At 40.9% G+C, this 27256-nt stretch overlaps 1 protein-coding gene across 4 annotated transcripts in view; it reads right to left on the minus strand.

Annotated features, from left to right (window-relative positions):
• The window catches only part of tbl1xr1 (TBL1X receptor 1), a 101314-nt gene that overhangs the window by 11189 nt on the left and 62869 nt on the right, over nucleotides 1–27256 (minus strand). For 3 of the 4 annotated variants that reach the window (XM_033031274.1, XM_033031276.1, XM_033031275.1), the window contains 11 exons: nucleotides 23688–23787; nucleotides 19016–19114; nucleotides 16286–16431; nucleotides 14885–15119; nucleotides 12899–13031; nucleotides 12480–12621; nucleotides 11534–11597; nucleotides 9161–9258; nucleotides 5893–5953; nucleotides 4011–4132; nucleotides 1977–2051 (listed from right to left, as the gene is read on the minus strand). In XM_033031274.1, the coding sequence (XP_032887165.1) occupies nucleotides 1977–2051; nucleotides 4011–4132; nucleotides 5893–5953; nucleotides 9161–9258; nucleotides 11534–11597; nucleotides 12480–12621; nucleotides 12899–13031; nucleotides 14885–15119; nucleotides 16286–16431; nucleotides 19016–19073 (1134 nt within the window). In that variant the 5' untranslated portion in view covers nucleotides 19074–19114; nucleotides 23688–23787. The remainder of the gene's footprint in view (nucleotides 1–1976; nucleotides 2052–4010; nucleotides 4133–5892; nucleotides 5954–9160; nucleotides 9259–11533; nucleotides 11598–12479; nucleotides 12622–12898; nucleotides 13032–14884; nucleotides 15120–16285; nucleotides 16432–19015; nucleotides 19115–23687; nucleotides 23788–27256) is intronic. The other variant, XM_033031277.1, reaches the window with a different exon arrangement.

Consider the following 27256-nt stretch of genomic DNA (forward strand, 5'->3'; position numbering starts at 1 on the left):
ATGTTTTTTTATGTGCACAACCCGTTTGTTCTGCACGAGTAGATGCAAAGGTAGATTCCAGAAAAATGAGGGCAGAATGGGGTAGTCTCTGATAACACGTCTGAGAAGCTCTTTTCTGCACAATATTCCCAGCTCCTCGAGTGTGGTCTCCAACGGCTGAACTGCACCTACAACGTATGCAGCTCACCTCCAACTGCAAGATGTTTAGGTGTAGAAATGGCAGCCGATCTCCCCAAATACAAGCATAGTTCAGACTAGAAGTCAGCCTCCAGAACAGACTCTTTAATTGCCTACACTGCACAGCAAATGTTGCTATCAAAAACCCCTTCCTCTGTGACTAACCAACAACTGAACCAATGTGGATGAATGTTGGCAATGTCTCCCAGCAAAACTCCAACAAGCACTGTGCAAGGATTGAAATCACTGCAGATGTAACGAGGGAATGGATTATTTGCTGTAGTTGCTTGGTTTTATTTCCAATGGGGCTAAAATGTTGCCAGAAAGCATCAACCTTCCATCACTCAACACTGAAAAGCACTTGCTAATTTGGCCCTTTACTGTTCTGCCACTTAAGATAATAAATAATAGTATATCTTCATTAAAATCATTCCACAAAATCATACAGCACGGAAGGAAGCAAGTTCTTCATCCCACCGTGTATGTGTCAGCCAAGTGCTGATCGATATTAACCCCATTTTCCAGCGTTCACCTTCTATGCCACGATGCCTCAAGTATTCGCCCAAATGCTTCTCAAATGTTGTTGGAATGCCAGCCTCCACAACCACCTCAGGCAGTGTGCTCCAGATCTCAACCGCACACCAGGTGAAGAAAATTCTTCCTCAAGTCTCCTTTAAATCACCAACCTCTCAACTTAACCTCACCCCACTGGTTACAGGTCCTAGCTCAAGGTCACCACCTTCATTGGCATTGTGACATTCTTCCCAAAGCATGGACGAGAAGTGGGTGCAATAGTCCACTTGCAGCCTAACAGGTTATGAACTAGCACAGTGTGCGTGTTCCTGGTATGTGGCAGGCTTATCTGGAGAACAATTTGCTTCAGGATTTTCAACATGAATCAAGCAAATAAGCCTTACATAATCAATAAAGCTGTTCATGGAAGAAATTAGCAAAGTGATCACTACAATTGTCTGAAAAAGGGTCTCGACCCAAAACGTCGCCTACTCCTTTTCTCCATAGATGCTGCCTCACCCGCTGAGTTTCTCCAGCATTTTTTGTCTACTACAAATACACAGTTCAATACCTGCTTACAACTTCCCTTTTTACATTTGTTCTGAACGTGGACAACAGTGGCAAGTCCAGCATTTACTTCCCATCTCGAACGGCTCTTGACAGGATGGTGATAAGTGACATTCATGAAGTGCAGTCCTTCTAGTAAAAATACTCCTGCAATGCTGTATGATGGTATGTGCCAGAACGTGGGTCCAGCAGCAAGGATGAGCAACCATATATTCCTAACTCAGGATGATTTTTGTGACAAGGTGAACGTGTTGGTGTTCTTCTGCACTCGCTGCTGGCTGGTCACTGCCTATAAGATGCATTCCCTGCACCACTGCCACGCCATCATTTAATGCCACACTTCTGACTCGGTGATCGCAACACCTCATGGATGTAATGTTTTCATGGCACCACTTTCCTTGTTTTTTAAACCAGCTCAGACAAGATCAATGCCTGAAATTCTTTTGACAAACATGCATAAGTCCAACTGCAGATATTAATCACCAAATTAAACAGAATGGTTAGAGGTGTTAGGCTTAAACATTTGAGAATTTTCCAGTTCATCCATAACACCTGATTTAATCTGTGCTGTCCCAAAATCAGTTTGACCAGGCACCAGGGTCAACCTGAATGATGAGATTGTTCAGACCTTTTTTCACATGATTCACGTCTTTAAAACATTATAACATTATAACAGCATTTCATTCACAGCAAACTATATGAATTAAAAAGTTAGCTACCTTCAAGGTCATGTCATCAGAACAAGATGCAAGTAGAGTCCCAGTTGGATCCCACTTGATTGCATTCACTTCATTCTAAAAACAGAGCCAGGTTATTGGTTATTAAAAATAAAAAGGTGCTCCCTTTATGTTGACAGCAAGATAAAGAGCGTTAAATTAATTTGTTTGCCCATATTAGCGGAAGGTCAATAGAAAATAGACGACGTTGATAATTTATTTTTTTCTTTTGCTCGCTAAACGTACAATATTGTGTTAGTGTCCAGGTAAATGGACAAGGATACTAATATCCTGGTAAAATCTTAGCTAAATGAAAAAATCAATAAAGCAGATGATAAAACAAAATCCTTTTAATTTGAAGAACCAGCATCGTTTGCAATTCTTTTTCATAAAAAAAGGCCGGGATCAATATCCGGAAGTTATATTTTTTTTAAAACATTAATTACCGTATTTCCCGGCAACGAAGCCGCACCTGCGTCGAAGACACACCCCCATTTTGAGTCGCTAAATTTTGAAAAAAGGCTGGCGGGACAGGATCAAGGGTTTGGTTTAGTCCAGGGGACGGCAACCTATTTTGCATTGGGACCAGGACCCATGTTTGTGAGCGGATGGCGGGCCACATCTATCGCCATAGTTAATAAATGGAGGTAATAATACATACTAACTAAATTAATAATTAGTAATAATACATACAAATAATACATAAATTAGTAATACATACTAATAACTAGTTTCCAGGTCGCCTGCAAGCCCCGGAATAGCTGCAGTTCCCAGGTCGCCTGCGAGCCCCGGGGTGTAGCTGCAGTTCCGCTGTCCAGTCCCGGCGGCTGCTCACAGCCACCCGAGCTACTGAGTGAGTTGCTGGCATGATCCCCGATCCCCGACCCCCTCCTTCTCAACGCTTTGCCCTCCCTGCAACTTCACCCTTGACGGCCCAGCATGCTGACCCGGGCCAGACTCCCCATACGTTGCGGAAGGAACAAATTTTTGGGCCTTATTTTAGGGTAAAAAATTGCATCTTCATTGCTGGGAAATACGGTATATAAATTGTATGAACAAGCAAATATCAAAGGAGTAAAGAATCTATATTTAGTAAGGTCATGGCTGGTATAGAAAAGGCGAATGAAAGGTTGTCGTTCATATTAGCACATAGTTCAAGACTGGGGTCACATATTTAAAGTTTTGGATGAAACAATTTCATGCAGGGGGTGCAGGATAAAACACTCTTGTCGTGATTTGGACATAATGCGTGGACAGAAGAAACAGCATTCAACCGGACTTTGAAATAGAATTGAACACATAATTGACAAGAAATATTTAGCTTGGCTCTAAGGGCAGACTGAGGATATAGGTCTGACGGGACCATTCCACCAAGGCTGGTACAGACGTTATTGGCCAAATGACATGCTTCTATCTGTACATAATTCCATGTTGTTAGAAGTGAATTGTAGTAGTTAAATAAGGTGAAAATAAATAATTTGAGTTACAAATGTTCATATTTGGAAAAAGGAACCTGATACGGTTTGCTGGAGAAACTCAGCGGGTGAGGCAGCATCTATGGAGAGAAGGAATAGGCGACGTTTCGGATCGAGACCCTTCTTCAGATTGATGTCGGGCGGGGTGGGGGGGACGGGAAAAAGAAAGGAAGAGGCGGAGACAGTAGGTTTGTGGCAGAGCTGGGAATGGGAGGGGGAGGAGGAGGAGAGCTGGGAAGGGGAGGGGGAGGAGGAGGAGAGCTGGGAAGGGGAGGGGGAGGAGGGAGAAAGCAAGGACTACCTGAAATTGGAGAAGTCAATGTTCATACCGCTGGGGTGTAAACTGCAGTTTGAGGTCATCTGGTCTTACAGAGATCATGGCATAATGTTAACTATTGAATACATTTCCACCTTCTTTTCCACCAACCGTCAATAAATAGGTTAGAGATTAACCTAGAATTACCCAACCTAATTAATCATTATCACTTTATTAATTCGGTGCTATCAGAGAAAGAACAACTGCTGCAAAAATAGAGGCTGTCTTATTGTAGACAGTCATTACCGTGTGTCCCTGGAATGTCTTGATGGGCCTATCTGCACCTAGTTTACAGGCGTGGATGCACATGTCTGTGCTGCAAGAAGCAAATGTGGTGTTGTTCTGCCAGTCAACATCTAGTGCTGGGGCTGTAAACGCAAAGTAGAGAAGAGAAACATATTGGTAAACAGTACAGAGAGCAGCCCTAATGGAAATAATATTTGGCCCAATCCTACAACCTTTAAACAAAATTTTAAAACATCTGCTTTCAAATTATAAAAGGAAAAATATTCAGGGGTATTTGGTAAGAGAGAAAACAGCTGGGCAGAAAAACTTTTCAGCCAACTGGCTCTCCCAAATCAAGGTCTCTCAATTACACAGCTATTCCACCTGTCCCTCCAAATTCTCTTGTGAGATTTGAAAGTATTGTTCATAAACAATTCTACATTGTTAAAATGTGAAATACAATCCAAATAGCTTAACATTAAAAAATACCGTAAGATTCTACCACTTAAAATCAAAGTCAATTTTACTCGATACATGCACATTACATGCAGTGAAATGAATGTTTCATTCATTAAGATTTGTACATACTCTTTATCAAATAACTTGATTGCAATAACTCTTGATAAATCAGGATTAGTTAAAAATTAAAAGATACATCCGCTAGTTCTGCTTCCAAGAACAGCCTCACGTCTAGCTCACACACTGATGAAAAACCACGTTACATTCCCCATTACTTTAGCTGAGTCCAACATTCATTACCAAACCTCTTGGGCAGAATTGATCACCACCACACCATTTACCCTCATCTTGCTGGGAAAACGATGATCAATAAGTGAAACTCTCCCATACCGGACAGTAATTAACCAATGCTTCTGGATACACATCTGTATTGCAACTGTTACAATGTAACGGCAAAATTAAAATTAACAACCAGGTCAAATATGTGTTGGGAAATAATCAAACTAATTTATATCAAACTAATTTACCAACAGTCTGCAGTAACTGCTGTAGAAATTCACACAAATCTACTATAATAATAGTTTTGATTAGGGGCCAACTCCTCTGCATTTTAGAACATAACACATCAAGACCTTTGGCCCTTGTGTTAGTGCCGACTATGATGCCAATTTGAAAGGCCCATGTGCCTACACATGGTCAATATGAGTCAATTTCCTGCCTGATCATGTCTGTCTAAATTCCTCTCAAACATTGCTATCGTATCTGCTTCCATTACTTATTTTGGTAGCGTGTTTCAGACTCCCACCATTTTCTGTATAATGTAATTCTCCTTTAAACTTTTCCCATCTCACCTTAAATCTATGTCTTCCAGAATGTGATATTTCTTGCCTCGGAAAAGGCCACTGGCTATCTACCCTGTCCGTGCATCTCAAAATTTTACACACAGTAAACCTCTGTTATAACGGACCGCTTTATGACGGGTTTCGGTTATAGCGGGCAGACCTGCCAACACCACCCCCGGCTTGCAGCGACCGCCTCCCCGGCCACTTACAGCCCCGACATGCGATGCCTTAATTAACCTGCCGAATGCCTGTATAAATTGACCTACTCTCTGTTTCACTTTGTGCGTCTGAATTTTCAATTACAGAATAATTCACTGACTTTTTAACCTCTTAAAGTTCCAAAAATCATAATTGCTCCTAGTCATGTAACCATTAGATATAAAGTCCAGGAACTTCATAGACCTTTCACTTTTTGAAAGACAAAGTATGTAACTTGAGACCATGTGCAATGTTGGTTATTTAGTCCTTCAATTTGTCTTCATTGGATTGTTGTCATCAACAAAAGGTAATAATCATCCCTAGCACTCCATTAAACAGCTAGAAATGAAACCACTCATCGGGGGGAAAGGATTAAGTAGCTATGACAAATATTCTGTGCTTACCAGAGTGAAAAGGAAACTGCTGTTTGGCCTCTCCAGTATGAGCATCCCAAATAATTGTTGTCTGTAAACATCAGAATTCAAGTATTAGTCCAGAGATGTTTGGGACTTTTTCTTATTGAGAGGGCCAGACTGTGAATCCAAATCACTTTTAAGGGCACTTGAGAGGAGTACATTTTATTGTAAAATCACACTTATCAAGTCACCAGCATAAGGCACAAATTTTAGTTTATTAATGACTGGTTCACCTTCAGATTCAGTGTTCATCTTTTAAATTCATCTTTTACGCCCTCAAGGCACAACAGCAGACTGAGTTAGTTACAAACTCTTCATCGTGGAATTTATTGTATCTACTATTTTACGAAATTCAGCAATTTACAAAGAATATTTCAAAATTGGCATTGTTTATTTCCACTTTTAAAACAAAATCCTCTTGTTTTCTCATCTTGACTCCTCTCCAAGTTGAACTCAGCCAAATACACTCGTGTCTATTTTACACTGAATCATTTTTGATAGATTCAAGATCAGTTCATGAAAATGTCACCTTTTCATAACTATAAATTGAAACAATATTCATGTTGTTCTAGTGCCCGTGGAATCTGAAGCTTCAAATATAAAGTTATTTTTTGCCAGAACTCAAAATTAGTGGAGTTATGGCCAGCTACAACCTCCAACCTTTATTGGAAAAATACAAAATTAAGTTAATGTTAAATTTATGCTGCTAATTCAGAAAGTTAATGTTCATTAAGGCTCAGATAGAAAATGCCATGAGAAAAATATTTAAGGCTTGAAAAATCCCCCACCCTCCTGTGCTCAATGTGAAATTGTTTTGATTTTGATTTGTTTAGTTTAGTTTAGTTTAGAGATGCTGCACGGAAACAGGCCTGTCGGCCCACCGAGTCTGTGCTGATCAGTGATCACCGCACACTAACACTGTCCTAAACACTAGGGACAAATTACAATTTTTACGCCTTTGGAGTGAGGGAGGAACCGGAGCACCCGGAGAAAACCCACGCGGGTCACAGGGTGGACGTACAAACTCTGTACAGGCAGCACCCGTAGTCAGGATCAAACCCAGGTCTCTGGTGCTGTGAGGCAGCAACGCTACTGCTACGCCACCGTTGATTTCCTCACCTCAAATAAACCACAATCATTCGTGCGAGTTTCTGTTTCAAGCCACTGATCACGTGAGATCTTACACCTTTTGTTTCACCAAACATAGTGTGCATACATTCACCATGTAGGCCTAAATTATGTCAATTTGCAGGTGTGTTTTCTAAATTTAGCCCAGTGACAGACAAGTTAGTGGCACAATTGTTACTGGAGATTTTTATTTTATTTATTTATTTATTTTTAAGATTTTATTAGAAGCAAGTACAATCATATAGCACCAAAGTGCCTAATATATATTTTCATAATACATTTTATGTACAGCTTCTTTTTTTTAATATATTAAAGAAAGATTAGAATAAGAAAAAGAGATTAGATACTAAAGGATAGAAAGACGTGAGATATATAGTGTGTGAAGAAAAAGAAAAAAGACGAATGAGTGAAGAAAGTTGAGAAAAAGAAAATAGAAAAAAGAGAATAAAACATTAAAAAAAAAAAAAGTAAGATCATTGTTTATAATCTTGACCAACCCTCGTCCGGTCCTGAAACAGTTATTTTTTACAATTGTGTTGCACCATATGATTCCAAAAAGACAACAAATGGAGACCAACTCGTTATGAATTGGTCTGATTTATCCATTAGGAGGAATCGCATTTCCTCAAGATGTGCGGTGTCCAACATACTTGCAATCCACATTTTAAGCGTTGGTATTGATGTATTTTTCCAAAATTTAGGTATTGATTTTTTTGCTATTATTAAACCATAGTTAAAAAATAAATTTTGAGATGTGTTCAATTTATTCCCATCTTCCATTACGCCAAATATAATCATTTCAGTATTAGGTTCCATTCTTATCTTAAATAATTTTGTAAATATTTCGAAAATATCACTCCAAAATCTATAAAGTTTTATGCAGGAAACTAAGGAGTGTGTTATAGTTGCATTTTGGGATAGAAATTTATCACAAATGGCGGATATATTTGGATAAAATTTGTTCAATCTTGTTTTTGAATAATATAATCTATGTAAAATTTTAAATTGAATTAGATTATGTCTTACATTAATCGAACATTTGTGAATATATATCAAGTACTTTTCCCATGTAACCTTCGTAATTTTTATCATTAGTTCCCGTTCCCACTCTTCTCTAAGTATCTCTGTCAATGGTAGGTCTATATTTAAAATACTATTATATAGATATGTTATTAATTTTTGTGAGTCAGCTTCAATATTCATTGCTTCTTCCAATAATTCAGGAGTTATTTTTTGATATCCTTGTATATATTTTTTCATGAAATCGCAAATCTGAAGATATTTAAAATATTGGTTGTTTTTCAGTTTAAATTTTAATTGTAATTGTTGGAATGATAGTAGGTTTCCCATTTCGTACATATCCCCGATCCTTCTAATTCCGAGACTTTCCCATTGGTTATATGTCTTATCAATAAGAGATGGTTTAAATAAAGGGTTATTCGCTATTGGCATTAACAATGATAAATTTCTTAATTTTAAAGATAATTTTATTTGTTTCCAAATTCTTATTGTACCATATATAATTGGGTTCTTCTTATATATACTGGAGTTTACTGACATAAAATTAAACAGCTTAATTCAGCAATGCAACAGTGATCTGCACTTGCAGGCCAATGAGATCAGCAGTTTACCCAGTCCATTCAGGCATATCCAATGCTCTTGTGAAGACCAGTAAGAAACATCTGGGCCTCACAAGTTGTGTATCCGTATTAATACCCCGAACATCATGTATCTCTAAATATGCACTTGAAATGACGTATCATAAGACATAGCAGAATTAGCTCATTTGGCCCATCAAGTCTGCTCCACCATTCGATCGTGGCTGATATACTTTTCCCTCTCAACCCCGTTCTTCTGCCTTCTCCCGTATCCCTTGACACCCTTACTAATCAAGAAGTTACCCATCTCCACTTTAAAGATACCCAATGATCCGGCCTCCACAGCTATCTGTGGCAACGAATTCCAGTTTCATCATCCTCTGGCTGAATAAATTCCTGCTCATCCCATTATAAAGGAATATCCTTTTAATTGGAGGCTGTCCTCCGCGGTTCCTAGACACTACCACTAGTGGAAACATCCTCTCCACATCCACTTGCACTTAAGTCATGAACATGCTTTAGAATCTTACCTTGTCCACTCCCGCACTAAGGATAAAATTTCCTTTCTTGTTCCATTTTAATGCAAATATAGGTCCTTTATGTTGGCCTAAGGTACTAGCAAGATTACCTTGAGAAAAAAGAAAAAGTTATTATTAAGAATGGAAGCAGACCAATGATTACACAATGTTCGTTACCATTTACAGTGAAGCAGTACATACACCTCATGCAAAAATATATTGATAACATTCAGGCGTGGGCACACAATTTACTACACATCAAAAATTGAGAGGTGGGGGACGATTCCCCCCAACTTTTTGGTAATCTGGATTTTAAATCCCGGTAAAATCGCCGCTTTCCCCGAGACTGTGGAGGTGGGACCGCTGAACGAGGGCGCAGATTGGACGAGAGAGACGTCAATCAACAGGCAATGGGGGCGGGACATGGTAATTCAGTGCGATGATTGGAGGAGAGAGGTGTCGGTCAGAGGCGGAAGTGGGGGGGGGGGTGGGACTGAGGATAGAACGCGGTGATTGGAGGAGGGAGACCTGCCAAAACACTCTCGGCAGCCCTGGACACAGACCTGCGCCTCATCCGCAGCCAGGATTGATCCCGGCTCTCCGGCGCTGCAATCGCTGCCGAACCCCCACTGGACCATCCCCGTCCCCACCCGGGTGCCCCCCCCCGGGGGCGGCCAGAGACATCGGGAGTCAGACGGGAGCTGTGCCCCCAGGCCCACAGCCAGCGCAGAGAAGCAGCGCTAAACCCAGCTCAACTCTGCCTGTCCCGCCAGGTTAACCTACAGCCCTGCCTGGACCTACGGGAAATATGGCCCAAGTTTACAGCCAGCGCGGAGAGGCAGCGCTAGCTCCACGACTCCAGGCTGGTGTCCCATCAGTCCAGGCAGGGCTGTAGGTTAACCCGGCGAGACAGGCAGAGTTGAGCTGCATTTAGCACTGGATTGAGCCTCCGAAGCCTCGCGTGTGTGTGCGCGAGTGTGCGGATGCGTGCTCTGCCGCCAAGAAATTGTGTGCCTGCTGTCCTCCCCATACTTTGATAGCGATTTCCGTGCATGCTCCTGCCTTCCCATAAACCTCTGGCACCCATACTAATCAAGAATCTATCTATATCTGCCTTAAATATATCCACTGACTTTGCCTCCATAGCCTTCTGTGGCAAAGAATTCCACAGATTCACCACCCTCTGACTAAAGAAATTCCTCCTCATCTCTTTCCAAACGTACACCTTCAAAACTCTCCGAGTTATTGTTGGCCAGCAGAGCATTTTGTGGATAGCTAATGGCTCCCCACATCCCTTACATCATCTCTAATGCACAAGAGAGCACACGGTGAAATATAATCTAGACGTATGCAGCGCAACAATATTTGTGCAGCTCGACACCGTCCAGGCAAGGAGTCTAAATCAAAAGGTTAACAGGCACTCCCTCCAACATCAGTGCCCCCTTGACGGTACAATATACAAGATGCTCTGTATAGACAACGCAAAGTTTCTTTTAATAGCCCTTCTTAAACAGTGCAAGATCCCAAAGGACATGGGGAACAGACAAATGGGAACACCATCGCCTGCCACTTTTCCTAAAGTTAAGAGAAAGAAGCAAAGTCTTTTGTCTCCAGAAGCTTGAAAGAAATGGCCACCAGAGTCAAGAATGCTTCTTCTCCTTGGTTATCAGACTTCTGACCGATCCTTACATAAGCCAGGGTGCAGTCCCAATATTCCAACCTTCCTCAGTGGGGAAAATTTGATTTTTTTCTCTGGAACTGTTATGTTAAAATGTTGGAAAATTATATTCTGCATTTGTACTTGTATTTTGCTTGATTGAACCCATGTATAGTATTGTCTGTTTTTGACTTCAGTACATGCAACAATAATACAGCTTTTCACTGTACCGCAGTACATGCGACAATGATAACCCTAAACCCAATGAAGACTGGATAACTACATACTCTGGTCAAAGTATGGAGTAATTACCAATCCAGATTAAATGGCCAATGATGGCAGATGAGATCAAACTCGCATGGGTCATGGGCTTTTCCATAGTATAACCCAATAGTCAAAGATAGAATTGCAGCAGGTCTTAAAGAGAAAGAGGTTCCACACTGGACATGAAAACAACAACAATATTGCAAGTATTTGGACTGCTTTTGTACCTTTTTCGTGAATCAGCTCACAATATTAATGTCCTCCCTTATTAGACAACACCCGAAGGAAACAAATGGGGATGTGAAGGCCCGGAATGCTCTGAGAGCCGGCACAGAGTCTCCCTCTCATTTGACACTCACCAATATGAACATCTCAGACATCAGTAGATGGTTTAATGCAAGGGAGGGAATGGGGACAGGAATTGGATCAAATGAATCTTGAACAAGTAAATGCAGTTTACTCACCATCTTTTGTCCATATTCTTGCAAATCCATCATACGAGCCTGTGGCCAGAAGTGTGCCTTCACTCTATGGCAATGGAGATCAACAAGAATTCCAATCAACAAAACTAGGAAATGTGTACACATGCAGCAAGCAGCTGAGCTACAATTAACTGTGATATGTTCAATTCAATCCTTCGTCAATTTTACAAGTTGGTGTTCGCAAGACCAACACATAATCTATGTGCTTGCTATAGTGATCAAAGCTGCACACGTTACTCCGTGCACTCCAGCCAGCATTTTGTAAAGCCGCAACATGACATCCCAACTTTTATACTATGTCTCTCTCTACGAAGATAAGCAGGTCATTCGCCACTTCATCTACATTCTTAGCACCCGAGCATCTTAGCCTTATTTGTCTACCCAAGATACATCATCGTGCATTGTCAGGATCAAATTTTATTTATTAATGCTGTGCCAACTTTATATCTGATCTACATCCTGCTGTGTCATAGACAGTCACAACATGATATTTGTGTCATTGGTAAACTTACTACTCGTTCTGCCTACATTCAATCCATGTTGGTGATATACATCCCAAACGAGGACCCCAGCACCGATCCCTGCAGTACACCACCGGTCAAGACTTAAGGAATGGCATCTTTCCACCGCTATCCTCTACTCTGTCTCCAATCACCAAGCTGATTTTGGATTCAATTAGCAAGCAGGCCTTGAATCCAATGGACCTTAACCCTCCAAGTGGGACCTTGGCAAATGCCAGACTGAAGTCCATATTGCTCTTTGTGATAAAGACCTGGATTATGTATTACAGAAACTAATGTGCACAAATGTTGCAATGAGCATTTGTAGATATTTTCAAGGATCAAATTAAATATAACTAAAATGTTAGCAATTGTCAAATCTTGTACACATTGCATTTAGTACCGATTTTGATAGATTCATTACTTACATTCCAGTCTAACGACGTGACATCTTTGTTGCTTGGCACATCTTGACCGCCTTCCCTTATGCAATGTCTGAGTACCAGCTGAGTGGGACCACCACTACTGTTTTCGCTAAGGTTCCAAATACGTGCTGTTGAATCTCCTGACCTGAAGGATTAAAGTTACAAATGAATTTTAAAACTTAGGTCACAAATCTCTGCTGAATACTTCATGTTTTGGGTAAGTTCAATGAATAATTATTTTTTAATAATACAAAGATCAGTTAATAACCTAAGTATTTTATGAAATTAGATGCACGTTAAGATGGCTGACAATAGATCAGTCAGCTTATTTAATCAAACTGCATCAATTTTTTTTTAATTGGCCAAATGATTTTACCGGATAGTATTTTATATTGTGGTTGCTATTGGCGGAAACAGCTTACCCAGACGCCAAGAGGTCGCTGACTGGATTCCAAGCACAAATGAAAACTTCTGACTCATGGCCACGTAATACCATCGCTTTATTGGATGGAATATCCACGTCTACATCAACTTCCATCATATCTGCATGGTTATCTGTTTGTTTTAAAAAATAAAATAATTTACAAATGTTAAGTTACTACTAAACAAAGAAATGGCTAGAAAGTTGATGCAAAAAAATTTTTAGAGAGAATATCTTTGGCACACATTGCTCAATGTATGAAATGGTAACCAATTGAACTAATGGGAACCTCGGTTTTGTTAAAACAGTGGCTGCATTCCAAAGCTCCAAACATTCAGTCAAAAAGTTTAAATACAGTAAACCCTCTTTATTACAGACCTCTTCAAAAGGGTTTTGATTATCTATATAACACAGGTTGCTAGTTACACTGTGGAGGCTATTAAAATTGACAATGCATTGAAATTGACTTGGCATTGAAATTGACAAACAATTGCATCGATCGTCACTTAACTCTGTTAAACAAACAGTATTTTTAGCTTGCATTAACAAAGATATATTTTTGGCTGTTAAGAACTATGTACACCCAGCAGCTTAATGTCTTTGGCAGGAGAAGCAGAGTTAATGCTTAAGGTTAAGGTCCTTTCACCCTGAACTCCAGACTCCAAGTTGATGGTGGGAACATCACTTGCAGCGGGACAGGGTTTCCACACTGCGTGCCGTGCCCAACCTCCCATTTTGCTGTCAATCTCTGAATCGGCAGCAGAGGCAGTGGTCATCGCTGTTCCCCACCTGCGCTGGACAAGGTATGTGCTGGGCTCTCGGATTCCGACCCGGCACCGAGGCAGTGATGGCAATAGGGGGTCAAAACTATACTCAGTTCTAGACGATAATCGGCAATGACAGACACCATTCCCTTCCCTACCCCCACCCCCCATCCCCCCACTCCCACAATAGTCCACGGTAACAAGGGTTTACTGTACTTAAAAATATTCTAATAGAAGTATCTGAATTAATACATGCTAATTTATTAGCAATGAAACCCACACATAATGTACTCGTGCGAAAGGTCCCAAGGTGTATTGACTAGGGGGTATGTCAAGAGGATATTTCTTCTTAGGGACAAATCTAGAGTTGGAAACCACCTTCAGCCCCTCAGCCATGCTGACCAGATTTTTCTACTGAGCTAGTCACGCCTGCCTACGTTTGGTTGATATCCCTCTAATCATTTCCTATTTACGTATCTGTCTACGCTTCTTTTAAATGTCATCATTGTACCTGCGTCTGCAACTTCCTAGAATTAGAGATCACTATCTCAACAAAGAAGCCACTCATTTAATGCACAATTTGAGACAATCTCACGAATCTCTTCTTCAAACACTGGTGAAAACTGAGGCTTTTGAGGTAGATTCCTGATAAGCAAGACAGTGAAAAGAGAGAGCAAAGTAGTGCAGATGATGGTGCTACTGCCTCGCAATCTCATCAATTCAGCTTTGATCCTGAACTAAGATGTCATCAGTGTGGAGTTAGCACAATCTCAATGCAAAACCTGTAAAAATATATGGAAATGTTCATGTCACGCCGCCCTGCAGGAACAGCAGCAGTCAGGTTTTGGATACAAAATGCCAGTTTGCTTTTGTGCTGCCTCAAGCTTCAAAATTACCCTTGTGCATTGAACAGTAATCATGTGGGTTTCCACTGGGTGCTCCGGTTTCCTCCCATATTCCCAAGACATGCTGCTTTGTAGGTTACTTGTAAATTGCCCCAAGTGTGTTGGGAGAGGGTGCAGAAGTGGAATAACATAGAACTAGTGTGAACAGGTGGTCAACGGTCAACATGGGACCAAGGGCCTGTCTCCATGCTGTAACGTTTACTACACTAAACTTTCATTCAAAGTGTACTCTTTATTTACATTAAATTCCAAGAAATCTCATAAAGATTCAATGATGGTATTGCATGGAGAGTAGATTTTATTCCTATTTATACTTACTTGTAACCGTGTGCCCTCCATTTTCTTCTCCGTTTGCGGTGTTCTCCCCATTCTTCGTTGCTCCCTGTTGATTGACCGCAGCAGTGGCGGCGGCGGCGGCAGCAGCTACAGCAGCTGCCTGTTGCTGCTGCAATTTGTCCCTGTAAGCTTGCTGCCTTGTCTGCACCACATCAGGCATAACAGCATCAATTAAAGAAAGGGACTCAATTGGCCTCCCATCAAATAGTGTGCCATCCTAGAGCAGAAAGCTATGGCTCAGAATAATGACATTGTTGTATTTGCTTAACATTAAAAATTACATTTCAGCAATTCTGCTTTAAAACGGAAATCAGATATTTTGGTTACAAATAGATGTTGATGATCCTACTGCTATTAAGTACACTGCTGACACCATCATTTCATGTTATTGGCTCTTATGCAAACCCAAATTAAAACCTTTCAATTTCTCCTTCCTTTAAGATGCCCCTTAAACCTTCTTTGGCAGTTTCAGCTTTATTTGCACTAGTATTTCCTAATGTATATCTTCTATTTTTTGTTTGAGTATGCTTCAATTAGATGTTTTGGGATATTTTGGTCTATTAAAGTAACCAGTTAGGTCTCATTGTTCCAGTCAAGAGTTATAGTGACGTATTTACCTTCAGCTCTGAACATTTGGACAGAAAAATCTTAATTAACATTGACTTTCATTTTCCCCCCAAAACCTAACATTTACCATGATGATAAAAAAGTTAAATTATTCAAAATAAATGAGAAAAAAAGCTGCTAATGGAGTTTTGAGATAACAAAATGAATAAAATCAAGGTATTTGGGCAAAAACCAATTGCTTTTTTGAATCAAGCTTAAGTTTTGGGTTATATTATGATGCAATAATAGAACATAGAACAGGTCGTTCGGCCCAAAATATCATGATGAAAAGACCATCTCTTATCTACCTGCACAAAACCATATTCCTGGTGTAGATCAGTAGGTATAACATAAAGAGTGAACAGAATTTGTCACAAAATCTAGTTGGATCGAGTAACAACACCCATTTCTTTAATTATGGAAAGATAATCCAAAACAGTTAACTAACGCCCCCCCTTCCCCCCCCCCCATAAATAAGATTTATATTGTCTATTTCCAACAGCACTTGCACACACACACGCACGCATCTAGAAGTCTTATCTATACCAGTGCATCTCTTTCATTTGTTATGCTCCAAGTCAGTTACATTTAATTTCACGTTTATGCAAAGTTTAAGCCAAAATATATCTATGAGATAAATTATGTTAATTTGCATGAACATGTTCAGAAAGAATAAAATATATTCAGAAATAACAATTACATTAAGGTATGCCCGGATTTACAACCTATGCAAACTTTAACCCCAGTAATGTTCTCTGAAGTATGCAAGATACTAACCTCGTTGATACTGACTTCTGCTTCCACATATTGCAAACCTTTCTGTATGATGGAGATGAGAGCTGCTGGTGGCACCAGAGCTCCGTTAATATTAGACTGGCTGATGTGACTCTCTATACCAAATGTGAATGCTGAATGGGAAAAACCTTTGATAAAACAGAAGGGGGGGGGAAAAGCATTTTAATAACTTAAACATACAAACATGTGCAAATAGGCTTACAGAAAGTAGGTCACTAAGAAAACACACTTCCTTGACATAAAGAACATAAAAAGAATGAGGATAAATAAACCAGAAGTTAGACAACTCCGGATATCAGGTAACTTCAACTTTCATCATGAAGTTAGACAACTTCAGATCTGAGACCTCACGATGTACTACAAAATCTTGAGCACACCTCCTTCCGTTAATGTTAACTGCTGTTATGCCTACCAATTATAATTGATGAAAAAAGTGAAAAATATTACAATTTTTTTTTTTTTTTTAATTTTTTTAAATCAGTTATCTGTCCAATTGAAAAATAATACTAGCTTTTTCCTAATTCCCCATTCCCACAAAAATCCTAATGAAATGTAGGCAATGCGATAGTGAATAACTTATTTTAAAGCCTTAACCTCAACATCTTGGTCTATTTCAAAAACTAGGTTCTGGTTAAAATTCTTTAACCATATCTGTGGACTGGAATTTCCAACATGTGCATGCTGAGCGTGCAGTTTGTAGAAGATAGACACAAAATGCTGGAGTTAATCAGCGGGACAGGCAGCATTTCTGGAGAGAAGGAATGGGTGATGTTTTGGGTCGAGACCCTTCTTCAGACTAGTCAGGGGAAAGGGAAACGAGAGATATAGGCAGTGATGTAGGGAGATATAGAACAAATGAATGAAAGATAAGCAAAAAAGTAACGATGATAAAGGAAACGGGCCATTGTTGGCTGTTTGCTAGGTGAGAACGAGAAGTTGGTGTGACTTGGGTGGGGGAGGGATGGAGAGAGAAGGAATGCAGGGATTACTTGAAGTTAGAGAAATCAATATTCATACCACTGGGTTGTAAGCTGCCCAAGCGAAATATGAGATGCTGTTCCTCCAACTTGCGTTTAGAATCACTCTGACAATGGAGGAGGCCTAGGACAGAAAGGTCAGTGTGGGAATGGGAGGGGCAAATAAAGTGTTTGGCAACTGGGAGATCAGGTAGGTCCAGGCGGGCTGAGCAAAGGTGTTCAGCGAAATGATCGCCAATCTACATTTGGTCTCGCCGATATATAAAAGAGTCCACATCTTGAACGACGGATACAATGGATGAGGTTGGAGTAGGTGCAAGTGATCCAATAACCTAACCTGAAAGGGCTATTGTGGTCCCTGGACAGAGTTAAGGAAGGAGGTATAGGTGTTGCATCTCCTGCGGTTGCAGGGGAAGGTACCTAGGGATGGGGTGGTTTGGATGGGAAGGGATGAGTTTACCAGGGAGTTGCGGAGGGAACGGTATCTGCCGAAGGCGGAAAGGGGTGGAGTTGGGAAGATGTGACATGGTGGGATCCCGTTGAACGTGGCGAAAATTTCAGAGAATTATGTGTTGAATGCGACAGCTGATGGGGTGAAAGATAAGGACGAGGGGAACAGTTCCTATTGTGACGCGGGGGGGGGGGAGCAAAGTCAGAGCTGTGGGGAAGACACGTGTGAGAGCCTCATTTAGGATGGAAGAGAGAACCCCCATTCCCTAAAGAATTAGGACATCTCAGATGTCCTAGTATGGAAGACCTCATCTTGGGCGCAGATGCAGTGTAGACAGAGGAACTGGGAGTTGGGGATAGAGTTTTTGAAGGAAGCAGGGTGGGAAGAAGTGTTGTTGTGATAGTTGTGGGAGTCAGCGGGTTTGGAATAGACGTCAGTCGATAGTCTATCTCCTGTGATGGAGACGGTGTGACCAAGAAAGGGGAGGGAGGTGTCAGAGATGGTCCAAATGAATTTGAGTTCTTGTAGAATTCCCTAAAATGCAAATTGCACATTAAGGAAGGAAAGTTGTGTCCATTAATCACATGATATTTCAAAACCTTTTTGTAATTAGATTGAACGAATAAAGTAGATCGCATTCTGAAAGCTTTCCTCTGGACAAATAGTTTAGCAAATAATGATTTCTTAATGAATCATTGAAATTGGCAAAATCTGTTTGTGCAAAGTGGGTGTAACAAAACCTTTACAATCCTCAATCAGTGGCATTTTACTGAGCTTCACACGTGTTTCCCCATCAAATTTTGCCTAATTCTACTCTCCTCATACAATTGTTACACAACTGCACACTCCTTGCTGTTCCCAGGTCCCAAAGCCTCATTCTCCGACTGCTGTGGCATTAATTAGAAACAGCATCTACATATAATTATAAGCAGTGAAATATACCAAATGGGGACGGCAGTGTGGGCAAACATGACCAGCGAAATAAGGTAATTGTGAAATCACCGCTGATCCTGGCATTGTTTGTCCTATTTCAAAAGTATACGTGAAAAGTAATATACTGGCGTGGAAACAGGACCATACATGGCTGGACATGACAGTAATTAGATGGCGCTGACAGGAAATGTGCTGCACACCCCCACTCCTTACTCTGCCCTGCCACCACCACTCTTGTAGCTCCCACCCCCACAATCCCCGTTTTCCCAACCACCTCAGCCAGAAGCGCTGACGCTGGGGGGAAATAGTTCAAATCTTTCAAACCCAACTTTTGATAATTGACATTCTTACCAGACTCCTGCAGATATCTATAAACCAGAAAGTTGACCTCATCACTGCTTATACTCATCTTCAGTCCCACTTAAACCATGAGGTCATTCCAGGGTAAGCCTATGTATTAAAAACAAAATAAAATCATTTGGCACTCATTCATTTCCTGCCCAGAAAATGCAACTTAAAAATCCATTTTGTGGTTATTTTTCACCCTAATGATGTGCAGTAAGTTGCTCTTTAAATGTCCACTGATGTCTATAATGAGAATTGAAACCCATTTTCACTTCACTTGCTCCAGGATCCTTACTAGCGTTTGTTCAGTGTATCTTAATTTCACTTCATTTTTCTTGGCCAACCATTTGAATGCACCGGATCCAAAATTTTTAACTCATTAAAACATCTAATAAAATCACACCATACAATTCATTTGTGGAGCATTTTGGGCAAATATACTATGATTTATAAATAGGATTCAGCAATGTTCAACCATAATATTTAAGATGCACAAGGGGGCATTTTGTTGTGGCAAAGTCATTTAAGGTCATAAAAACAATCTCTATTCAAAATGCTGCAATCCACAAAAATCAAAATTGTAGTGCCCAGTCTACGGGCATAGGTTATTACAGCACAGTGACAAAGCAATAGAGCAATAGCACAAAGACTCAGGTTTGATCCTGACTACGGGTGCTGTCTGTATGGAATTTGTACTTTCTCCCTGTGACCTTGTGGGTTTTTTCTAGGTGCTCTGGTTTCCTCCCACGCTCCCAAGGCATACAGGTTTGTAGGTAATTGACTTTGGTGAAATAAAATTGTAAACTGGCCCTAGTGTGTAGGATAGTGCTAGCGTACGGGGTGATCGCTGCTCGGCGCAGACTTGGTGGGCCAAAGGGCCTGTTTCCACACTGTATCTCTAAAGTCAAAATGACAGGGCCCTAATCCTGAGAACATGGAAATGAACAAAAACGGTGTGAGGGAGAGGGTCGCAGAAACAGCTGGTACAGTAAGCGAGCCGGCATGGGAAGAGCGGCTGCCAGCCAGTCTCAATGATTCAGCAAGAGAGGGGGCGAGTCTGTTCAACCTTCCTAGCTCTGCTCAATGCCCCTGTTAGTTGCAGCTCTGGGGAAATGGGGAGAAAAAGCACGTGAAAATACCCCTCTCCCACCCAACAGAAGATGCCTGCAGCCACATGTTCCCGATGTTGGGGGAGTCCAGAGCCAGGGGCCACAGTTTAAGAATAAGGAGTAGGCCATTTAGAACGGAGACTTTTTCTCAGAGAGTGGTGAGTCTGTGGAATTCTCTGCCTCAGAGGGCGGTGGAGGCAGGTTCTCTGGATGCTTTCAAGAGAGAGCTAGATAGGGCTCTTAAAAATAGCGGAGTCAGGGGATATGGGGAGAAGGCAGGAACGGGGTACTGATTTGGGATGATCAGCTATGATCATATTGAATGGCGGTGCTGGCTTGAAGGGCTGAATGGCCTACTCCTGCACCTATTGTCTATTGTCTATTGTCACAGACAAATAGATTCCCATCCATCCTGCAAGCTTACAATTGCACAAATGTTAGTGTAAAACGGACATTTGTAATCTGCGGAGAATCAGTATTTTATTTTTAAGTATTGGAAATTATAGTTGTTAACAATATAATAATTTTAAAGCATGAAAGCATCCAGCATTAATATTGGCAATAGCAATCTCTCTCATCCATATCCTTCCCCAAAAGCACCTCCAACCCCCGAACAAATGTACTTGCATCTTGGCAATTATACGCCTAAGTAAACTATAACAAGATTCCTGCTTTCATTAGTTGAGCGGTCAAAGTATGCTTTGCTTTTGAAAAGCCAGTCAGACATGAATTGCAGCAGATTGAGAAGACCTGGAGCCCAGTAAATGTATCTGAGCACCTGTGCTGGAAGAACAATGACAAGGTATAAAATGTACTGAATATCATGTTGAACTTGAGACTTTAGAGAATACCGCGTGGACACAGGCCCTTCGGCCCACCTAGCCCACGTCGATCAGTGATCACCCCATACATGAGCACTATCCCACACCATAGGGACAATTTACAATTTTACCAAAGCCAATTAACCTACAAACCTGTAAGTCTTGGGAGTGTGGGATGAAACCAGAGCATCCGGAGAAAACTCACGTTGTCAGAGGGAGAACGTATAAACTCCGTATAGATAGCACCCATAGTCAGGATCGAACCTGGGTTTCTGACACTAAGACAGCAGCTCTACCACCGAGTCACTGCAAAAATGGCAGATGATTCATTCAACAAGTGTTTAATACAACTCTACTCTTCTTATGATGAAAAATGTGAATTTCCTTCTACAACATTGTGATTTTAAAAACAAAGACTTTGGCTGAAAGCAGAGATACTGCAACACCACACCAGGAAGGTGCGAGGACTTTTCTGTGAGAAAAGTAGCATTTTCACAATATCTTTCCACTGAAGTCATATACTTGTTAATTTTCATCGTTCACAAGTTTTATTGTTTTTAAATTGTTTTGGTGAGATATCAAATTTGCTGTTACTGCGCAGTCTGTTCATTTGTTACTTTGCTGTGTCATTTCAAGTGCTCCATTAAACCTTATTACTTTTCTGCGTGAATCAATACGAGTAAATTTCTGCAATTTGGAGCTGAAGAAAACTAAGAGGCAGACACAAGGAACTGCAGATGCAGCTTTACAAAAATAAGACACAAACTGCTAGAGTAACTCAGCAGGGCAGGCAACATCTCTAGAGAACATGGATAGGTGACGTTTTGGGTTGGAATCCTTCTTGGTGGATTTGGCTTTCTTTTACTGGGGAAAAAAAACACTTAATACTTTATGCACAAGATGACATTTCAATTTAGAAAAGGTAGACACAATATGCTGGAGTAACTCAGCGGATGTGACAGCATCCATGGAGAGAAAGAATTGACACAGTTTGTGTCTTATTTTCATAAACCTGCATCTGCAGTTTCTGGTCCTGACCCTTCTTCAGACTGATGTCAGGGGAGGGGGCAGGGCAGAGAAAGAATGTAGTCGGAGACAGTAAGACTAGTGGGAGAACTGGGAAGGGGGAGGGGATGGAGAGAGAAAGCAAGGGCTACCTGAAGTTAGAGAAGTCAATGTTCATACTGCTGGGGTGTAAACTACCCAAGCAAAATGAAAGATGCTGTTCCTCCAATTTGCGTTGGGCCTCACTCTGACAATGGAGGAGGCCCAGGACAGAAAGGTCAGACTGGGAATGGGAGGGGGAGTTGAAGAGAAGTGTTCTATGGGAGTTTTTTACCTTGAGGATGGACAAAATAAAGAGTGGAAGAAAAATAAAATTGTCTGAATTTTAACTGGACTAAATTTCCATTAGTCTTCACTTGATTTTACAACATTTGATATTAGGTTTATACTTTTTTTGTGACAGTGCATGCTATTTAGTTTCATCTTGCATCAATTGATTTTCTCATTGCCACTGCTTAAAGTTGCTTTTATCCAAATACAACCTCAAATAAGCTCTGAACTACAATAGAGTATTATTGTTATTATCGCACTACTATTGTTTGTTTGTTTGTGTGCACGTATGTGTGCGTGTATATATGTGTGTATATGTGTGTGTATATGTGTGCGTGTATACATGCATGTGTGTATGTGACTATATATACACACTGAATTTTTTTTTCTCTCTCGTTTACTACATTGCTTACAGTGTACTATGTTTACATATTCTGTTGTGCTGCAGCAAGTAAGAATTTCATTGTTCTCTCTGGAACATATGACAATAAAACACTCGACTTGAAAAAATCTTTTTCAGCAACGATTCACCTTTGTTAATTGATCCCAAATTAAGCATAAACACGGATATTAATAATATTGCTTACTCTAAAACAGTATCCATTAAATGGAAATCATGTGTAAAAAGGAACTGCAGATTCTCCATTGGATGTCCATTTAAGGATAAAGGGGAATGAGATGAGAAAAACATTTTTCACAGAGAGTGGTGAGTCTCTGGAATTCTCTGCCACAGAAGGTAGTTGAGGCCAGTTCATTGGCTATATTTAAGAGGGAGTTAGATGTGGCCCTTGTGGCTAAAGGGATCAGGGGGTATGGAGAGAAGGCAGGTACAGGATACTGAGTTGGATGATCAGCCATGATCATATTGAATGGCGGTGAAGGCTCGAAGGGCCGAATGGCCTACTACTGCACCTATTTTCTATGTTTCTATGTTTCTATGCTGGTTTACACCGAAGATAAACACAAAATGCTGGAGTAACTCAGTGGGTCAGGTCGCATCTCACGAAAAGGAATGGCTAAGTTTTGGGTCGAGACCCTTCATCAAACTAATGAAGGTCTAAATCTGAAGAAGGATCTCAACCCGAAAAGTGACCTATTCCTTTTCTCAAGATGCTGCCTGACCCACTGTGTTACTCCAGCCTTTTGTGTTTATCTTCACATGGAAATCATATCAAGTAAGAATGTTATTGTTCCGTCCTTAGTACATATGACAATTAGTTCAAGTTCGCATTTATTGTCACATGCACCAATTGGTACAGTGAAATTTGAGTGACCATATTAAACACTCTATCTTTGAGAAAATCAATGGCTTCATGTAGAACGAATGAATGAATACGTTTATTGGCCAAGTATTCACATACAAGGAATTTGCCTTGGTGCTCCGCATGAACACATGAAAACATGAAAACTTACCTTTCATGAATAGGCTATCAATGCATTCCCAACGTTTATTTAGGAAAGGTTTAAGGTTGGAGGTTTCGTGTCACCTTAGATCACTGGACATGTAGCAAAGCTGGAAAATAAAATAAAAAGGAAATTACTTACAAAATTTGTCGTGAAAAAATGGTGAGAAATACAAAGTCTGTATGTGTTTTAATTGCCGACATGGCCACGTGTGTGATTATTTTTGTTATGTGGTAGTTTTTGAAGTTTGATTTTCAGTGAGTATTGCAAGCATCTCCCTTGAAAATCCAGGCCTTTTGGCAGCAGTAAAATGAGACAAGACATTTCAAAAGTGGGGAGGGGAGGGGGAGAGAGATCTCAGTGCAAGCAAAAGTATTCGTCTATTTAATTTTTTTTATAACTTCTTAAGCAAATAATAGTAATAATAACTATTGTAACATCATTTAAAAGATACTTGAAAAAAGTAAATGGGATATTGACAAAGCGCAGGCAAATGGGACTGACTTAGATGGGGCATCTTGGACACAATGGACGAATTGCGCCGTGGGTCCTTTTTCCATGCTGTATGACTATCTGTAATAAAAGGTAATAATAGAATGATAGACATAAAATGCTGGAGTAACTCAGCGAGACCTAACAATAGTATGATTCAGCTTCCTATGAATGACGATTGCCCAGGCACAATCATGCTGCCGTTTATCTCACAACAGTCCCATATTACGTAAGCGGGTTAACCAGACAACTGTAAACCCCAATTTGTCGGCAGCAACTCATGAACCACACCACAGATTAAAATGGCAACAAACTCTAACACTGCCAATGCCAGAAATTGAACTTACTGCAGCTGAAGAAAACAAAGAGCACAAACATTGCAAGGAAATGGATGTCACGTGTACAAAGCTGTATAGGGAGCCAAAGATGTTCAAATTTCCAAAAATCATAAGTCCATTGTTGTGGGGCGTATAATAGAAAATGCTGAGTATACATAGTATTTGGTTTAAAAGTCAGAATCTCACTTGTTTGTTACTGATTATACAAGACGACAAATCATATCTTCTGTGCTGTATTGACTTGACTCTCTGATTATATTTCAAACCTGCCAATTCCAACCAGGACCACAGTGTTTCTCAGCCCAGTCATTCCCAAAGTCCCCATATTTACACTTACAACTAAGGCTAACCAAGGTGGTGCAGCTGGTAGAGCTGTTGCCTCACAGTGCCTGAGACATGGGTTCAACCCTGACCTTGGGTGCTATCTGTGTGGAGTCCACATGTTCTCCCAGTGACCGTATGGGTTTCCTAAAGGTGCTCCTCACCTTCCACCCCATCAGCCGTCACCTACAGCACATAATCCTCCCACATTTTCACCACCTCCAACGGGATCCCACCACGAACCACATCTTCCCATCTCCACCCCTTTAGTAGAGACCATTCCCTCCGCAACTCCCTGGTTAACTCATCCAGTACTTTCCCCTGCAACCGCAGGAGATGCAACACCTGTCCCTTTACCTCTCCTTCAACTCCATCCAAGGACTCTGATAGTCTTTTCAGGCGAGGTAGAGGTTCACTTGCACCTCCTCCAACCTCATCTACTGTTTCCGTTGTTCCAGGTGTGGACTCCTATATATCGGCGAGAACAAGCGCAGGCTCGGCGATCGTTTTGTTGAACACCTCTGCTCAGTTTGCCTAAACCAACCTGATTTCCCAGTTGCTAAACACTAACTCCTCCTCCCATTCCCACACTGACCTTTCTGTCCTGGACATCCTCCATTATCAGAGTGAGGCCCAGTGCAATTTGGAGGAACAGCACCTCATATTTCGCTAGGGTAGCTTACACCCCAGCCGTATGGACATTGACTTCTCTAACTTCAAGTAACCCTTGCTTACCCTCTCTCTCCATCACTCCCCCTTCCCAGTTCTCCGACCTGTCTGACTGTCCCTCAGATTACATTGTATCTGTTTGCTTTTTGCACCTTCTCATAGCTAACAATTGTCTAATCTACATTTTCCGTGACCAGCATCTCTTACGCTTCTTTATCTCTGTAACTCCCTCTCCCCTGACGCTCAGTCTGAAGAAGGGACTTGACCCGAAAGGTTACCTATTCCTTCTATCCCGAGATGCTGCCCGTCCCACTGAGTTACTCCAGCATTTTGTGTCTATCTTCGGTGTAAACCAGCATCTGTAGTTCCCTCCTCCACTTTAAACACGTTATTTGAAAGATAAATTGACTGTTTAGTTTAGAAATACAGCGCGGAAACAAGCCCTTTCGGACCAGCGATCCACTATCCTACTAGGGACAATTTTTACATTTACCAAGCCAATTAACCTACAAACCTGTACCTCTTTGGAGTGTGAGAGGAAACTGAAGATATCGGAGAAAATCCACGCAGATCACAGGCAGAACTTACAAACTCCGTGCAGACAGGGTCTCCGGCGCTGCATTCGCTGTAAGGCAGCAACTCTACCGCTGCGCCACCATGCTGATACTATGAATCATATGCCCATTCGACTGACTGACTGGCAATGGAACGGATGTAAATGAAGTGGAGGTCCAGCTGCGCTGGCATGAGATGTAGGATTCACTGCAGCCACAAGCAGCTCACTGAGCCAGATTCCATTAACAATAACATTCTTTAACCTCGAGTGTTAACCAAACATCAGCGTTCAGTTCATTCCTGGGATGGTGTTACAAGATCTCCATCTAGCCATCCCCATCAGCTGAGATAATGTGAACCATAGGATTCGTACAAATATCCAAAACCAAGAAAATTGTGTCCCTGAAATTGAGCAAGTTATCACATACATAAACATCAACATTCATGTAAATGCAAGATTTGGAATGAGAGACAGGATAACAAAATAGTATACATTCAAACACAAATAAATAAGGTGTAAACAAATGCACAAAGAGGCAAAAAATAATGAGACATAGGAAAATCCAGTTGTTGGTGAAAGGAAAAAATAAATTCTAGATTAATAGCATTGTTCTCTTACCCATGTGCATTAATTACCCCAAAATGCTGAAATACAATTCATGTTTTGTTAAAAAGTTGACGTTCACTTTGATGTGTTCATGCTTTCATAACTTCTGGCAAAGAAAACCATTCACACACAATAAACAATTATTACAATGTGTTGAACATATTGGTATCAGTCTTTGAAAGAACATAATGTACATAATATTAGAAAATAGGTTCAGGAGGAGGCCATTCGGCCCTTCGAGCCAGCATTGTAAAATGATTTTAATTCACAATATTGCAGCCTTTTACACACTCCCAGCTACTACGTTAATGCATAATAAGCAGAATCATGCAGGCTGTGGCATTCAGCCACGCACTGTACCAAGCCCTGGAGCGACTGATTGCAAGTCAGAGACTTGCCGACTGACAAACATCACCACATCCACGCTGGGCTCAGAGTAAAATACAACAGCAGACAGAGCACATTTAAATGATGCTCGCTGGGCTGAGATGCAGCAAGTGCACAAACGACTGTTACTTGAATGCTATTCTTAGGCAAAAGGTCAGATTGAGAGATTCCAGTCAATGGGAATCAGGTAGAGAGAAGGGGTTAGAGCA

The sequence above is a fragment of the Amblyraja radiata genome, chromosome 13, assembly GCF_010909765.2.
Source record: "Amblyraja radiata isolate CabotCenter1 chromosome 13, sAmbRad1.1.pri, whole genome shotgun sequence".
NCBI classification, from domain to species: domain Eukaryota; kingdom Metazoa; phylum Chordata; class Chondrichthyes; order Rajiformes; family Rajidae; genus Amblyraja; species Amblyraja radiata.